Source organism: Onychostruthus taczanowskii, unplaced genomic scaffold, assembly GCF_017590055.1.
Source record: "Onychostruthus taczanowskii isolate IOZ18803 unplaced genomic scaffold, ASM1759005v1 scaffold32, whole genome shotgun sequence".
Classification (NCBI taxonomy): Eukaryota; Metazoa; Chordata; class Aves; order Passeriformes; family Passeridae; genus Onychostruthus; species Onychostruthus taczanowskii.
The window spans coordinates 5,849,180-5,866,834 of record NW_024500572.1 but is presented as its reverse complement, the minus strand read 5'-3'; the positions used below and the strand labels follow the sequence as shown (position 1 = coordinate 5,866,834).

The 17,655-nt window shown below is 40.4% G+C and overlaps 1 protein-coding gene across 1 annotated transcript in view; it reads left to right on the top strand.

Moving 5' to 3' along the window:
• Positions 1-17,655, top strand: part of GALNT9 (polypeptide N-acetylgalactosaminyltransferase 9) — a 126,589-nt gene that overhangs the window by 21,252 nt on the left and 87,682 nt on the right. Inside the window, exon 2 of the mRNA XM_041410275.1 lies at positions 3,112-3,292. Within this exon, the coding sequence (XP_041266209.1) occupies positions 3,112-3,292 (181 nt within the window). The remainder of the gene's footprint in view (positions 1-3,111; positions 3,293-17,655) is intronic.

Sequence of the window (17,655 nt, the reverse complement as noted above, 5' to 3'; positions counted from 1 at the left end):
GATCCCACTTGAAACCAACCTATTTTTGTGAAGATGCTGCTGATCTGAAACTCCACTTCTGTGTGTCTTTTTTTTTTTTTTTTTTTTTTTTAAGGCTGACCAGTGCAGTAACTGTGGATTTGGGGGTTAGCAAGTCATCACTGTGACACAGAAAGTGATGGGAGGAAGCTCTCTGTTGAGGAGACAATTGCTGAAGCAGCAGCAAATCAACTTTGAGGTGGAAAATGCAATGCAAATATGTGAGGCATGGTCTGGCTAACCAACCATGCATTGAGGAACATTGCCTGTAATTGCTGCCTCTCACACACATGCACATAGATAAAATACAGTATATTCATTGTTCCTAAAAACTTCCAGAGACACTTTGGTGCTCTTTTTGCAGAAGGCAGCAATGTGATATCATTTATTTAATTGCTGCTTTATGGTCAATGTTACTGCATTACTGGGATAACTGTCAGTAAGACTAAGCTGCAATGTGGTAGCTGGAGAAAAAAGCTCATAGCAATATGCTCTGAGAGGAAGTCAGACAAATGATGACTCCTTTCCCCAACAAGATCAGATCAGCAGCACAAAGAGCTGGAATATCAGATTTAGACAAAGGTATATGAAATAATTGTCCCCGTGGATGGTTTGGCAGGCTGTCTAAGCAATTCTCTCAGAAATAAAATAGCCAAGTGCTTGATGCTTCCTATGGGGTGAAAGTTTCCTTCTCACATTACTTGTGCCATAAAGACTCAAGTGTTTTGTTCCATAAACTGCAAGAGAATATAGTATGAAGAATAAAGTTTTCAACCACTGGAATTAGATTGTTGCTTCAAGTCAAATGAGCACACCACATCTTGGAGACCCTTTCATTAAAGCAGGTCAGTTAATTTTAATGAAGTCATCTTCAATTTGCTTTGATGTTATATCAGAACCTAGCCCAGATGATTCCACATGAACATCAAATGAATTTCCACATTATGGTCTTTCAAGGACATAGGTTTTGTCAAGTTTTCTGGGTTTTGACTTTTAAAGTGTTTAATTTGACTCCTTTTTTTGGAGGGAACTGCTGACTTTTCTCAGAAACTGAGTCCCTTTTAGATTCCATATATTGGGCATGTCAGGCAGAGCTTGCAGCATCACTGCAGGTGGTGTCTGTTAAGTCTAAGACTGTATCATGCAGGAAGATTAGGCTGCTCTGTTTTTCCTTTTGAGTGGGGAGAGATGTGGAGTCTCAGACATGTAATTTCTGTAATTACTCAAGCAAGGAATCATTGTCAGGCCAGGCATGCAGGGCCCTCTGTTCAAATTTTTCCAAAGGAAAGTCAAAGTGCCAAGTAGCCTCTCATTCTAAATTGGAACAAAAAGGACAAATGTTACCATTTTCTTTAAAATGAAGCTCCCTAAAATGTTTTCAGAATATTGAACATGGATTGAAGTGCTTCACTTAATTAGCTAGAGGAATTTCTCTGGTTTGAAATCCAGACTAGTCTTGAGTTTTAGTCATGTTTCAGTGCATGGTGATGAAGAGCATGAAGGCATCAAAGACACAAACACAAGCAAGATCTGTCCTGACTCAGCACCACTGATTGCAGTATTTATCTATTTCTGTCAGCAGTGTCTGAAATTCAGTAGCAGAATTCCTTTTATATTAATTGGTGAGTGTTTGTATTGTTGCACTTGACCTCAGCACAGGATTTCGTCATAAGCACTGCAGGAGAAAATGCAAAATTTTACTCTTTCAGGTCAGTAATGAACCAGGCTGGTTCATTCTCTGGGCTGTGCTGTCATTAAACAGTGATGCTGATGGAGCTGTAACAAGTAAAACATTGTTTGCAGTGAAGTGAAAGACAATTCCTTCCCAAGGGTCTGAACTGCCCTCCTTACCGGGACTTGGAGAAGCAGTCCCACGTTTGTACTGCCATGTGTGTTTGTTGCTACCAAATGCTGACAGTTTCTTTCTTTTTAATCATTTAGTTGAAATAATGGCATTTTCCTCTTGAAAAAGTCTTGATTTGAAAAATGTTGGGCAGGTCAAGCTCTAATTGCTTTACTTGGTGTCATAAATGATTTGGGGGAGAGTCACACATTCCTGTATGGTGTTCCCAGGGTTATTATAAATAAATTTATCACTTATAATGACTTGTTGATAGTGAGCCTTTGGGAAAGGAAAGCTTTGACATTAAACACAGGATATTTGAGGAGCTTATTTATGAGGATTCAGCACCAAATTAAATGCCTGTTGCCATGGAAGAGGTTCCTGGTGATGTGATCATACGAGCATTTTTATGTTGGTTTAGTTTTGTTTTATTTTTATTTTTGAGTTGACCAGTGAATGAAACCTGTAAATGCATTGTTAATTGGCTGATTTCTCAGCACTTACTGAGTGCCCAAACTTTCTGCTGCTGTGAGCTCTACAGAGCTGAGTACCTTACATATTTCATTTGTCAGATGTGAAGTGCAGAGGAAAACTGGAGCGATTCCCAGGTGGAGTGTCAGCTCTATTAAAACAGTTTTAGCACATCTTTGTGGCAACAGGCTGGGCAGGGTGTGTATTTGAGTCCAAAGGATCCATCTGTTGACTCAGGCAGTGAATATCAGATTTATCCTGTATTTCCTACCCAGCAGAAGCTGGTGGCCAGTCCATAGCTGTGTCCCCAGCACAGGAACCAAGCCTGGACCAGGGCTGCAGAGGTTCTGGAGTCACAGAGCAGGTACCAGAACTGACACGAATGTGGAGTTAAACTGGCACACACACATGTGGTAGAAATTCAACATCTCTCCCTTAAAATGAGTGAAGCTTTAATGGGCTACACGGGGAAACCCTTCTGTTCTAGTGGGGAAAATTTTTTCTTAATTATCGTAACAATAATTAGCCATTTTAGAAAAAAGAAGGAATCGTGAAAGCTGCTAATTGATTCTTTATAGTTTGCTCATTATGCACAGATACTACAAGATGTGTTGATTTGGACTTTGGTTTGAGAAGCTGAGGATAATTTCCACAGAGCCATGAGGGCTTAAGAGCTGGGAGTTCAGATCTCATTTATCTGAAAACATTCTGTGTCACAGAAGAGGTTCTGTCTATACCCTTTATGTTAATAATTTGATTTTTGTGTCTGTTTCATTTAGGTCTGGCAAAGCCCATGGGATTAGTTGAAGGTCCAGGAGGCTTGGGCCAGGGGGGAATGGCTGCTACCCTGAGAGATGATAGCCATGAATCAGAGACTAAGTATGAAGAATATGGTTACAATGCCCAACTCAGTGACAGGATATCACTGGACAGGTCCATCCCTGACTACAGACCTAAAAAGTAAGTTGAATTCTGCATTGTTATTTGGAGTAAGGGATTGATTGTTGTTCTGCTGACCCATGGTGCCATTCTTCTCTTCACATCCCTTCCTGGCTGGAATATGACAGCAGTTACTTGTACAGATACCCCTGAGCTGAGTGAAAATGAAATAGACCAACTGCCATCTCAAGCATGAAGTGCCAAATTAAATGCATAGCTAATTCTCTCAGTAGTACATTAATATGCATGTTCAATGCCTCAGATCAAAAATTAAATCAGGATATTAGTGCTTTTTTGGGTTTGGTTCATTTAGAAAAATCCTTCAGAGGTGGCAGATTTAGTCTGTGCCTCTTGTAGTCACGTGCAGTGGGAGGGGGGCAGTGTAACAAACACTTTATAGTCACTGGTCCCTTAAAAATAACCCCAGCTTATCAAATCAGTTGTCTTTAATTGCATTTGATATTCTTAGAATTGTTTAGTCAGGGTTTGCAGTGTGCTGAAACATGGACTAAGTGCAATCCATCGGGGCCCTGTAATTGCAGTAAGGTTTTTTTTGTCTCTGGAATGTGTGTCTATTTTTATTCCACTGTTTATAGTCTTCACACGCCTGTGCTATGCTTGACATTGCAATTACATGTTTATTATTTGCACTGATTTATTATATTTTGTATTAAATAACTTTCAAATCTTTCATATTTATGGAGTTATATATTTTCCAGATGAGACATCCACACTATCATCCCATGAATGACAATCAGTAATGTCTTAATGCAGAGGAGATCAGCAACAATGCCTAGTTGCTCTCAGGAGACAGAATTGAAAAGAATACTTAATTAATTTCTAATAATAATCTTCTGTTTTAAAAGACCCACTGGGGCTCCTAGGCAGAACTGAATGTTAAATAAAAAATATCTTATTAAATAGTGAGAAAAGTTTAGCCAAGCTAAACAGCTGTGGTCTGTGAGTAGATTACAATTGAATTAGGGTTTTAGGCAGTTCAAGCTGCCAAAACCAAAATTTCAGCCTAACTACAAATTTCTTTAGCTGTGTTACATATTAAACTGATCTCAGAAGTATTGACTCAGCATTTGTTTTCTCAAACCCTTGCTACAGAAAAGAAAACTCAGGTATCAGAAGAGGCAAAGAGAAAACAATGTGCTGCCTTGATATCACATTTGGTGCAGGTACACATTTGTTCAATGGTCTCATCTCTCCTCTCTTGATGTATCATAAAAATCCATCATGGAATTATGCTGAGGAAAGATGAGTCTGTAGTTATGCAAATATTGGAGCTGTGCATCTGATCTGGCCCAGAGATCCTAAAGTCAAAGTGAAGTTTCCCAAATGAAGGTTGGTGAGGTTTGACCTGGCTGTTATTTGCTGCTGTGTGCAGGGGGATGAGGATAAATGAGATGTGTTCTGCTAGGAAATGCAAAAGCAAAGGCTGCAGAGCTCAGATCCAGCTCAGCAGCTGTCAGAGGCATGAGACCATTTGCAGTGCAGGGATGTTTCACTTCAGATTATGCTCTCCCACAGTTTTGCTTAGAAGCTTTGATGAGTCACTCAGAGGAGCTTTCTGACATTCTCATTGTGGATATCTCATCAGGCCATGCCACATGATTAAATATCTGTGTTACTGGGAGAACTGCCTCCCTTGTCATGTTTGGACACTCCTGAGGTGGTTCTAGTTAGATCTAGAAACTGCAATTGATGCACTTGCCTCTAGATGAGTCACAGGAAAACCCTTCAGACTGAATTTGTATGGAAAATGAGTGAGAGTGTGGAGAAGGCAGAAGGTCTTTGTATGAGGAGACTTTTGCCCACTTTAAGGTTTGAGAGCAGCCCTGAGGAGGACGTGGGGGTGCTGGCTGACATGGACTCAGCATGGCCCAGTGCACTCAGAGCCCAGAGAGCCAAACCTGTCCTGGGCCCATCCCTCCCCATGGGCACAGGGAAGGGAGGGGATCCTGCCCCTCTGCTCCACTCTGTACTGCACCCACCTGGAGCTGCACCCAGCACAAGAAGGACATGTACCAAAGCTGAGCCTGACTCTTTGGCTTGGACACTCTGCTCTAATTATGTTTTGGAGAGAGCTGAACCTCCATGACCTTGTGACAGACTTTGAACTACCACTCTTTGTCCAATTTCTGTGTGCAGACTTGCCCAGTGGTCTCCCCTCTCCATTGGTGAGCTTGTCAGTTTGCTTGTGATTTATATTCATGTCATTCCCAGAACTGTTCTTTTTTTAGAGGAGAGGTCTTTTCATTTTTAAATTGAGGAGCAAGGTAGAATCAATGTCCAAGGCCATGTACAAAGTCCATGGCCAGCCTGTGAATAAAGACATCTGAATTTGCATTCCCAAAGTATGAAACTCTGCTTTCTCCCCATTCTCCCTTTCATTTGAAATATTCAATCTATGTATTTTCACAAACCAGTATTAAAGATATGAACTGGGAGAATTTATACTCAAGTCTACATTGCACAGGCACAATTTATGAAAGTAAACATGATTACAGTATGCAAACTCAGGACTTGTAATATTCCAAGCTTAATGAGAAATATTGTATTTTACTTCATTTGAACTCCCCTCTTACCATTGTCCACTCTCTTATTCTGATAGAATAAGCCTTCTACTCCATCTACAAGTATAGGTTCATAAACATTTGGCAGTATAATTGCTTTTCAGGAGGTATTTTCATCCCCATGCAGCAAATTAAAAAAGGTGTTGCACTACAGAGGTGCAGAGTCAGCCAGCGTGACCAAGAAGGCTCCTAAATTGGAGTCACCTCCCCCTGTCCTTCCACTGCAGCAAAGCCTGGGTGGCTACTCCTGCCCTCAAGATGCTTTTCTCACATTTTGTTCTGCTTTCCTACCTGCTGCTACCACTGCTTTTATTCCTTTTAGCTCAGAAACCTTTTCTTTAGGATACAAATTTCTGTTGGTACAGGAGACAAGAGCAAATTTTGTGCATGTTGTGTTTGTGTGCCAAGTAGAGGCAATGGCAGTAAACTTCTTGCTTGTGATTACAAGTCACAAAATAATTACAAAATAACAGTTTGATTCTAGCATGGTATGGCAAATATATCCCAGCTTTTTCTTCTCAATATCAGAGCTTTTAAAATATCTATCAGAGATGTATAAATTATATAATATTTGAAGTTTTTCAAGGGCTATACCACTGTAGAAAATATGTTGCAGGGAGCTCAGAATGTTTAATGTCCTGATTTTTCTTCACAGCAGTAAAGTATTAGCAGGACTTCTAGCCCTCATTAAGACATCTTATTTCCTCTATGAAATGGAAGAAAGAGAAGCTTTTCTTGTAAGGAACAGGTTATTTTTGTTTTGCAAGCACACAGCTAAACAAGAGCTTGTTCTGTGGTTCTCTGATTATTTGATGGTGAAGTGTTATTGGAGTAATTTCCATATATGTTCTTCCATATATAAAATGAATGTCATAATTGAAAAACCTGAGCACTAAGTGAAAATAATCTCCTGATGCCAATGAACCTTGTGTGTAGGAAAGCATAAGAACTTGTATTCCTGGCAGCTATCCCTCCCAATATGTGTAGGTGTAGAATTGTCCTGAATCCTGCCCTTGGGAATGCTGTAAAATCTGCTGGGCTCTGTCCATGCCTCTTTTACCATAATGCCAAAGGAAAAATGTTTGACTGAATAGTTAAAACAAGACCTGAAGCAACAGAGCAGAGATTTTGGTGGAGATTTTGAACTTCCCAGGCTCAGCCACCTAAACCCCTGCAGGCACTGGGCACAGGAGAGCAGGTTTCCCTGTGTGGCTACAACAGGCTGGCAGAATTCCTCCTCCTGCCCTTTTTGGGGAATAACAGCCTCCACTGCTGCCAGCTCTAGCCAAAATATCAGCCCCTGCTCCAGTAACAAAGGATCAGACTCAGCCCTTCCCAGTCATGCATGAAGGCAGAGGTGCTGAAGCCCCATGTGACAGTAGATTTTGACTTTGTCAAAGTTAAAGAAAGTAGAAAAAGTCCAAAACCTTAGGGAATGTCATTCAAAGACAGGGGTAAAGGCCCCCTAACTTACAAAAGCTGTTTGTTTTACAGTGTAAAACGCTGGAAAATTGGGAAGTGTCAGCTAACCAGATGCTTTCAGACATAAGCATTGTCTCTCAGGATAACATCAATTCCCCTGTTCTTTTTGATGCACAGGCTGGATTGCAAGGGGTTGAATTGAACAGGTGCAACACCTGTAAATCCAGCATTTTCTATCTTTCTATCACTTGACTTTGCAACTTAAATAACTTCAGGGCTTTCTTTACATGCAGGACACATCCACACATGCAGACACACACACTCAGGCACTTGTCAAAACCACTTGCTGTCATGCATTATGCATACTTTTGAGAAAAGTTAATATGATCCTGCAGCTTCCATAATGGCTAAATTGGCTTTTACACAAAATTGTCGCTGCTTGGTGAGGATCTTTAATTTAACTGATCTTTTTTTGAGCAACTGGATGCCGAGTGCATTGTGGCAGTTCAGTGATAACAATAATATTAATATATGGATTCAGTCTGCTGGCTCTATCAGCCAAAGAAGATATTTCTTTGTGTTACGGTCATGGACTTTTGTATTGAGAAAATTCAGCCCTAAAGAACAAACTTATTAATGCCGTGGCAACTCAAGTCTTTAGCCATAAAATGCAGGGAAATCTGGGTCTTGAGGAAATTGCTTTCATTTATTCAGCTCTTTTATGGAGGCAAGCGTTTTTGTGGTTTGCCATAGACATTTCACAATAGCAAAAGAATTGCATCTCTAGGGCTGTGAAGTGTAATTAATGGTTCAATCCACTCCATACCTAAGGAAAAGCTTTTTTAATTACCTATCAAAAAGAATTCCGGAATTGATCAAATTGTGTTACCGAGGGGGCAAGCTTGGTAAACAGACCTCTGATTTGTTCATTCAAAGGTTTAATAACAGCAGCTCCAGTGAGGCCAGCAGCTGGGGAGCATCCTGCTGTCAGAGGGTCCTCAGTGGCCAGTGAGCTCCATCTGTCTGTGAAGGCACAACCTCCACCTTCAGCTCTGACCCTTTCTCTTGGCAGCAGATCTCTGTGGAGTCCCTGTGCTATTCCAGCCATCAGTCAGCAGCTCTCTGGAGCCCCATCATGGGTGTGTTTGCAGTTTCTCTCTGCTGGGAGGAGGCTCAATGCTGGGCTTGGATGGCACTGGGCATCAGTGCTGTGCTTGGATGACCCACATCTGTCACTGTCATATTTTTTGAAAAATCCTTTCATTAGGATTTTCTCCTGAGAAGCCTCAGAAAAGAAATGTAAATAATAACTATCTGATGGCTATGGAATGTGGTCTGGAGAAGGTTTACCAACAGGTAAACCTTTGATTGGTCTCATGTGAGTTGTTTTTACTTAATGGCCAAATGCAGCCAATTGTGTCAGAGTCTCTGTCACAAGTTTTTATTATTCATTCCTTTTCTAGCCTTCTGATGTATTCCTTTCTCTATTCTTTTTAGTACAGCTTTAGTTTAGCACTTTATAATACAGTATCATATCATATCATATCATATCATATCATATCATATCATATCTCAGCCTTCTAGGATATATGGAGTCAGATTCATCTATTTCCTTGTCCTGGGACCTGTGAACACAACGACACCACATCTCTGCTGGACGTGGCTGCAGGAGCAGGGCACAAAAGCAGACGGTTTTCACAGAGCATCAGCTTTTGGATTGTGCATTGGAGAAGGCTGAGTCTGGGGTTATTTGGTTTTCCCCACCACAGCTGCTTGCTCTGCCTCGTGACCTGTTTTTCAGATCCTCTGAGGATGCTGGGTGTTCTTTGAGCCACTTAGAGAAATGACATGAGAAACTCCAAATTAAAACACACCCTTGGGATTCTTTCCAGGTTAACCAGAGTGCAATATAATGGGCCTTTTCACAAAGAATATTTGAAGTCCAGAGCTTTCCAGGAATCAGAATTTCTGATGAGCAGAAAATGACAAGTGAAAAAAAAATCACCTAAAAATATTTTGTGTTATGCTGAACATCTTCTGTGAAATGTCTGTTTAAACAAAGTGTTTAGACCAATGAAACCTTTAGTTTCCCATTTGAAAAATCACTCTTGGAATGATGAATTTTCCATTACTAATTTCTACCAATACTTTCAGTTTAAATATCAGATCAGAGTAAAATTAAACATTAATTGAAATTAAGCATTTCAGTTTTTTTAAGCAGAACAGTGTTTCACAATCAAAGCATAGGCATGATATTTTGATTTCAATTAGGCTTATTTTTTTATAGGAAAGCATTTGACTTTTTTTTGCACCCACTCTCAATCAATCTAAAAAACCATGCTAAAATTCTGAAAAATCCTTTTTTTTGGCCATTCTGAACATATGACGTAAATTGAAGCAGAGAGAAGGAAAAACAGAGAGAGAAAATGGAGCAGATAGAATTACCTCTGGGCAACAGATTGAGATTGTTTATTGGAGGGCAATTCAGTAAGAGATGAAACTAACTGAAGTGTTTTAATTAGATCCCAAATCAATGTCCAGATGTGGATTTTGAGCAGGGCGAAGGAGAGGAGTGCAGACACATGCAATGGGAGTTTATGAAGCTTTGTGAAGTTACATGGGCTGGGCATTTTCCTCGGGCTGTGAATCCCCTACCAACAGCACCTTTGCCTGCACATTATCTGTGTGAACAACTGGAGATGCAGCCCCAGAGAGATGTAGCCAATTTCAGCTGACTTTTGCCTTGCCCAAGAGCAGGAGAAACTGGTGTGGGCTGAGTAAATCCCTGTGCTGCCTCCTCTGCAGTGAGCTGGGCTCTGACCAGCTCCTCCTCAGCATTTGGTGTTGTAGTTCTGACTCAGATCATTTGGGATATCAGCTGACAACCTAAATTCACTCACACTGCTGCCCCTGGGCCAGCTGTGCTTATTTGTGCATCCCTGTGTACGCCACAGGCTTGTCACTGCCTTTTGGGAAATGTTTCTTGTTTGGCTCTAAGTGGCTCAGACTGGAACTGTGCAAAGCCCTCAAAGAGGAGGGAAAAAATCACCTATTTTTTTGTCTGGGCAAGAAAACTCTGAGGAAATAATAGGTGCTGCTCTGTATCAACACAGTCCCTCTGTAGCTGTTGCTGAGTCCTGGAGTCATGACCTGACCCTGTTTATGAAGGTATTTCAGGTCTTCTCCCAACCTCTGCTGGAGCTTTGCTCACCTTGCACGAATAATGATTGATTAGGTGGAATGTGGGTTCAAACCTTGGTCTCCCACATCCCAGCCCACCTTTAGGTCTTTGTATATTTAGTTAGTTGTGTAACGTTAAATTACTCCAGTGAGAAGACTGAGGAACAGGTTAAAACAGTGACTGTGTTTCCCAATAATAATAATAATAATAATAAAAATTGAGAAATCTTCTATTCCCTTTTTGAGGCCAGTAGCAGAGTTTTTTGCAGGACATGGCTCATGAGCAGAGCCTCCCCATCACCAGGCTCCATGCTGTCTCCATAGCAGCAGTGCTGGACACATGGCAGTGTCTCACAGTTATTTCTGATATTCGATAGATGTTTTCTCTGGCTTTTCCCATTAGATTCATTATTGATTCCCTTTTGTTTAGCGCTAGGCTTTCCAATTAAGTAGTGACTTTAATTATACTGCAAAGTGTATAACATAGTCTTGATTATTAACACTGACCCGTGGGATGAAAGGAGCACCAGAAAAGCTAAATTAAAAAGAACCATAAAAATGAACAACCTTTTCCAAAAAGCCACCTTATGTTCAAATGCAGTAATTTTCCTGTTCTACATTTTTGCAGTGCCTTTGTGTATACTAATTGTTGAAGACAAGTTCTGCATGACTGTCAGCACTAATAAATGTAGATTTAGTGAAGGCTGAATTTGATTAACTAGGGAGTATGAAAAATAACTGATTGCAATGTTGTGTTTAAATGCAGCGAGGCTGGAAGCCATTCCCTGCAATTTGTCTGCACCAGAATGTACTCTTGAATACATGAATAGTTTACCTAAGGTGGGTTGCATAACAGTGACTAGAAATTAGACATCTAATTTGGGGTGATGGGCTTGGCTGCCTGTGTAGAGGATGGAGATGCCATGGCAGCATTGCTTTTCATGTCCTCTGCAAGTCCCTCCCTCAGGAACCATGGGCATCCAGATTAAATAGGATTGTAGGTGAATCCCAAAGTTTTGCATGCTCTGAGGCAGGCAGAAACAAGACCAGATTTCTGTTCTAGCAACACTCACTGAAGAATGACCTGTCAGCATGGGCAGCCTGGTCAGCTGGGAGAAAAGAAACAGTGATCAAAAAGCTGCTTTGCATCCCTCAGTTTTTCTCATCAATCCTCAAACTGAATGTGTCTCATGTGACCTGCACATTCACCTTAAGCACCACTGTTGTTTTTTGTTTTTTTTCCTTTTAATTATGCTTTAGAGACTGTGGTAATTTTTTGAACTTGAAACCAGAAAGCCACAGTATTTCCATGGCAGAAAGAGTATTTCCTCCTAAAGAAGAGCAATGGTGGGGTGCTGTCTACAAATTCTGTGAGCTGTTCTTTCATAGGTAAATGCAGATCTGTAGTGCAGAAGCATTGCTGAGATCCAGCCAGGACTTGCAGCTGTGCACTGGCATTTCAGAATTTCTTTCATTTCCCTCCCCTGAGCCCATGGCTGGTTGTTGCCTGCTATCACTTCCAGGGAGAAAAGGGTATTCCTGTAAATTTCTGAGCTGTCATGTTATGTTACACTCCATGATATCACATTACAGGATAAAAAGAAGTAACAGAACAAGACAGGCAATGAATTCAGGGTGGTATTTCTTTTCCTTTTATGCTTCCTTGCATGTACCTCTGTTACGCTATACCTGAGATCCTTTGTAGGGCTTTGAAGGAGTTCTAATGGTTTGAAATAATATTTCCAATTTCTTTCTTAAAAGATTTATGCAAATTTAGTTCTGCTGACAGTGTGAGATATGTATTATCTCCAGATGTCTTCATGATGTAGCTTTAAAAATTAGTGAGTTCTTATTTTATTTGGATATGTTTCACAGTACTGGAAAGTCAAGGTTTCAGGTCACATAACCTCAAGGTTTTTTAGTTGTTGTTGTTGTTTGTGTCTTTGTGGTAAAAACATGAACAGGCCAAAATGTCAGACAATTTACTCTTCTGTCTGAAATAAAACTGAATTGTGAACTCCAGGTTGATGCAGTGTTTCATTTTAATAGTGTCAGTTCGTGCTTGTTTTGCCTGTGTCTCCTGTTTTGAGTGAATTTAGTGCTAATAAAAGTGAGAGACTCTTAAAAGTAGCCAGAGCCAGAAGTACCTGACAGATACAGGCTGGCAAATGCTAGCTGCCTGTCTTGGTTAGCTTGATCTAGATGCTTTCCAAGGTTTGGTTTCTCTGAAACAGCACCTGCCAGTTAAGCTGTTTGAAAGTTTTATGATATTGAAGTGTGAGGACTCTATTTTCTGTTCCTGCTGCTTTCTGAAATGTTCTTGTCTTCTGTTACATTGCTTCTAGACCTTCTGCTGTGGTCTCAAAACCAAACCACAGTCAACCCAGGCCACCTTGCTGAATGCAGCACCAAAGGAGCTTGGTCTCAGTGCACCCACAGTTTCAGGTGGTGTTGGTGTGTTAGGATTTATCAGTGAGGCTCTAGGCAGCTTTAAATTACTGGAAATATAATCTTTGTGTATTACTTCTGCACAAGCTCCCTGTTTCTCAGCTTCTAGAAAAGAAACCCTTTGGTTTCTTTTGCATTTTTGCCTTTTACTATTGCATTTTACCTGTGTGAGATGCCTTCAGGTTGTCAAATAGCTCCTTAATTAGTTTATTTTCTTTTTTGCTCCAGGGGGTGTGTATATTATTTATTCTATGCTACCAGACTTCTGTTAGTCTGCATTTATGCATTTTGTCTTCTGAAGGCCCCAGCAGAGGGCTGGCCTCTGGGGTGGTGTGAAAAACACTTCTCAGGCAGACACAGTCCTTCAGACTTGAATAATGGTGGAATATTAATAGCATCAATAATAATTAAAACAGTGCACTAAAATACCCTGGGGTCTTGTTGCTAAGTTAGTCTGTACCCCTAAAATTTCAGAGGAAAGGCATAAATTTTAGTTATTTCCATCCACAAAGTGAGCAGTTGTCTCATTCAGTGACTGGAGAAAGCTTTCATCCCCGCTATGGATGTTTCATTAGGACACAGCTCTCCCAGAGGGTCATGGTGAAGTTTACATTAAACCCAAGCTAAAAATGACACTGAAGCTTTGCTCCTGTATTTTCTACACTGCCTCAAAACAAATGCTTGACCTCTAGCTACTCCATTGGCTTATTGCCTTGGAGTTATTAACCCGTGTACCAAGAGACAGGGAATTTGTGTTCTGTTTGCTCAGGGAGGAGCACTCCCCTCCTTTGCCTGACAGAGCTGGGAATCTATGGAAGCACTGGGGGGAAAGATTCTCTAAGTGCAGGGCTGAGCAAACAGCCTGGAAGGATCTGGCTGAATGTGTGTGTCTGCAGATGGGGGATGAGGAAGGGCAGGATTGCTGGGCACGCAGGTAATGGTACTCACTCCTGCCTTTCTCTGTGGTGGTAAATTAATTTAACTCTGCAAACACTGAGGATGTGAATTTAAAATGCTTGTGGTCTGTGGACAAGATAGAAAAGATACCAGACAACATGAAGAGGGAAGTAGTTTCTCAGCAGACTGGTTTGGGCAGGAGCAGTGCAGGAGCAGCGAAGTGCTGCAATGGCCAAATCTCAGAGCCAGGAAAAGGCTCTGAGTGTCCTTGGCCTGCTCAAACTCACAACTTTAAGTTTGTTGCCTGGTCTAGGACGTGTGCCTAATTTCTGTCAACCTGAGTGAAAAGCCAGCACATGTTGACCTGTTTTTTTTCTTTAAATTAGGATAAGAGCTCATAAATATAAAAAATCCCCATGCATTGCACTGTTTTGCTGCTATAAAGTGTGTGCTCTAGGTATTAGCTGTGTGCTAGACAGTAAATGTGGCTGGATTTTTAAAAACTCTTTTCATTTTTAAATGTAACCAAAGCTAAATAAAAACACAAGAGTTTTCTCAGGTTATACAAACTGAAGTAATATAAATAGTTAGAAGGGAGCTGTTGTTAACATTTAACTTCTGAGTGCACGTAATTGTCGAATACTGTGCTGTTCACTTCTAACTAGCCTTTAATTTAAACAAAACCTATAAAAGTGCAATTAGGCTCCAACGAAGCATTTAAATATGGTCCTAGTTTTAAATGTGTGAATAACCTCAGTGAAGTTAAGACAAGCTTAGGTGCCTTCCTTGAATAGGACATTTCACAGAGTAGTTGTAATGCATAGAGAACAACCCTGCAAGTATCACTGGGGAAGATGTAGGGAAAGTAAAGTCCCATCTGCACTTCAGGATTTGGCTGCTCTTGCCTAATGATTTATCCTATGGGATCCTGACCTAGAGCTCATGGAGAGCTTTGGATGTGCTCCATCATCTGATTGTCAGGCAGCTTCCTACCCACACACAGCACATGCACCTTCCTTTGTCCTCTCTGCCTGACTCAGACTTTTTATGAACACTCTGCTGCTGCCACCAGGCTCTCTCCTCAATCCCATATAAAGCATCTAAACATCGTGGATTTAATACTCCCATTTTCAGTGCTAAATCAATGTTCTTTATGCATTTGTTCTTGGAACACTGCTCTATTTGAACCATAATTCCTCCCACATACCATAAACTTGCTTCTGTTTTTACTCTGATAGGAATTGATCATTTAAAGTAGGAGGAAGCCCGTGACTACTGTTCAAACATTTCAAGGCTATTGCTGGTTAGTCAAATGAGCTTGTGCACCACCTCAGAAAAGTGCTGTGATTACCAGGGGAGCATTACCTTTCTGGGCTACAACCAGCCTTTCAGCAGTTGGGACAAGCCAAGATTAAAGAGCTTCTCACTACAGTTTTGGCAGGCAGTGGTGGAGTTTATCCAGTTTATGGCTGACCTCCCATTTGGTGGTTCACTCCTCCAACTATCCTATATTTGTACATAGGTAGAAAGAAACATTCTGCTGCATAACTGAATTTGACCAAAGATTAAAGCTGGTCTCCTGTGAAATACACTGGAGCCTATTAAAGAAGGGATTGCTTGCCAAACGTTGTTGTATATCCTCCCAAGACCATAAAAAACATTGTTAGCTGAAGTGATAGTGGAAAAATATTGCATTCCTCTATTCTCCTCCTTACCACTACTCTACAACGTGACAGCAAACCCTTAATGAAATTCATGAAGAGCTCTGCAGCAGTTACCTTGAAAACTTTTTTATTGCCCTACATTTCCAGGTAACACTCTGATACTCAGCCTCTGTCCAGCACCAGCAACACCAACTGAGGCAGAGAGATAGTCAAAATTAAACAAAAGTACCTGGAATTTTTAATGTTAAATACTTGCAGTACATTTTTAATAGTCAAGGATAACTTCCTGTATTTACATATTATTATCTGAATAAAAAATAGCTTCAAAGGTACAGCAAACTCTTCTGTGCAAATGGAAAAGGGTGAGTTTACTCTTATGCATTGTTTAGTGAAAATAATTCCTTTGTTTTCATCAATTCCACTGTTTTTCCATGATGTCTGGCATGGGCTCAGTAGGCAATAGGAGAGGAGCTTCAGAGGAGGTGGCACCTTCAGGTGGGTAACCTGCTGCTGGGTATCTGGGCTGTTACCTTCTCACCGCCTGCACACATGCTGGGATTAATTATCCCTTTGCCACAAAGAACCTTTTTGGGACCTTGATGCATCACCTTGAGTGGAAAAGCACTTCTTTGATGGGAAAAGTGCTAACAGCCACTGCTGGAAGTGCAGCTAAATGGCTTCACATGGCTTGCTGGAGAGCAATGGCAGCAACAAGAGTGGGGACACAGGGCAGAAGAAAATTTTGTGAATGCACCCTGGGAAACATCTTCTGGCTTTCTGGATGAAGGAAAGATGTTCTCTTTGTGAACCTTCCCTGTTTGAAATACGAATCTTAGTTTTGGTAAATCTGAAATGAGAGTGTGTATTCTCTCTTCCCCACGGACAACGTGGGTCCCAAAATTAAGTTTTTTAAAGGTTGCATAAAAGGTGCTGTTTTCCCGAATGTATTTTGCTGATAAGATCTTCAAATCAAAATGACACAATGCCTTTAGTTTGGCCTTTATTTAATATAGTTTCATCAGTTTCACCAATTTTTATATTTCACTTCAAAGAGCTCTCCAATCTCAAAGCAGAATTTTATAAGACTGCCTTTATGGCTTTTTTTAAAAGACAATTCTTTTCTAGTTTTTACTTTAAAAGGATGTAAGCTAAGAATCCAGTTGGAACAGAGGCAAAGATTTTTGCAAAACCTTGAGAATCACTAAACAAGCCATTTGTTTTAATCACCTAAAATGAGGCAGAATACATATCACTTGGAATTTAGCTGAGCTCCTCCTTAAATTTAAGTGCAGCACCATTAAAAATAAAGTTGCACAGGGGATCTGTTTTCTTTGGGGATTTTTGGAAAGCATTTGAAAGCAGATTTCAGCCTCACCATTAATTTCCAATGAGCCTAATGCTTTGTGATGCAGCATGCATACAGCCAGAGGCAGATCCGGACAGGCACACTGGGGGATAGAGTGGAAATTTTTTACAGATGGTATTTCAAAACATATTAGTGACTCAAGTTAAGTTACCAAAAAAAAAAAAAAAAAAGGCAAAGACTTTTTACTACAGAAGGATGTGAGCACGAGCTTTGAGCCATTTTTCATGTTAATAAAGAGGCTTGTTTTAAAAGTGATTGAAACTAGTTTTAGCATTTTTATATGTATAAATCAATAAGGGTATTAGACATAATGGCATGTTTCTGGTATTGTTTGCCTGAGGAAAACCAGAAATAGCTCAGTGAAATAGAAAACCTCTTATTTTATGTGTGCAGCAGCTACTTTTGAAGAGTCTAATAGTCTTAAATATAAGGGTTAATATTCTCTGCAAGTAGAGTCATCTTGCTGCATATGTTAACCATGCATATATGGTGTGCTATCAGTCACTGATTGACAGTTCTCAGGACTTTCTACTATAAATATAAAAATAATTTGCTTAGAGAAAGGAGGAATTAAACCAAATAGAGCAAACGTGTTATAAAACAAAAGGCACAAACATGTGTTGGGTTTTTATGAGCAGAGCAATTAGTCACAGTTGTACTGGCCTGGAATTTAAAAGAAAGGAAAAAGAACAAAAAACAAATCTGTCATTCTCAGGAAAACCTTGTCCAATGTGTGTTATTGAAAATTCATGGGGAGCTTTAACCTACCCGTGTCCAGCTTGAAAGGGCTCTCTCCTTCATAAAAGGACAGAAATTCCTGTAAAT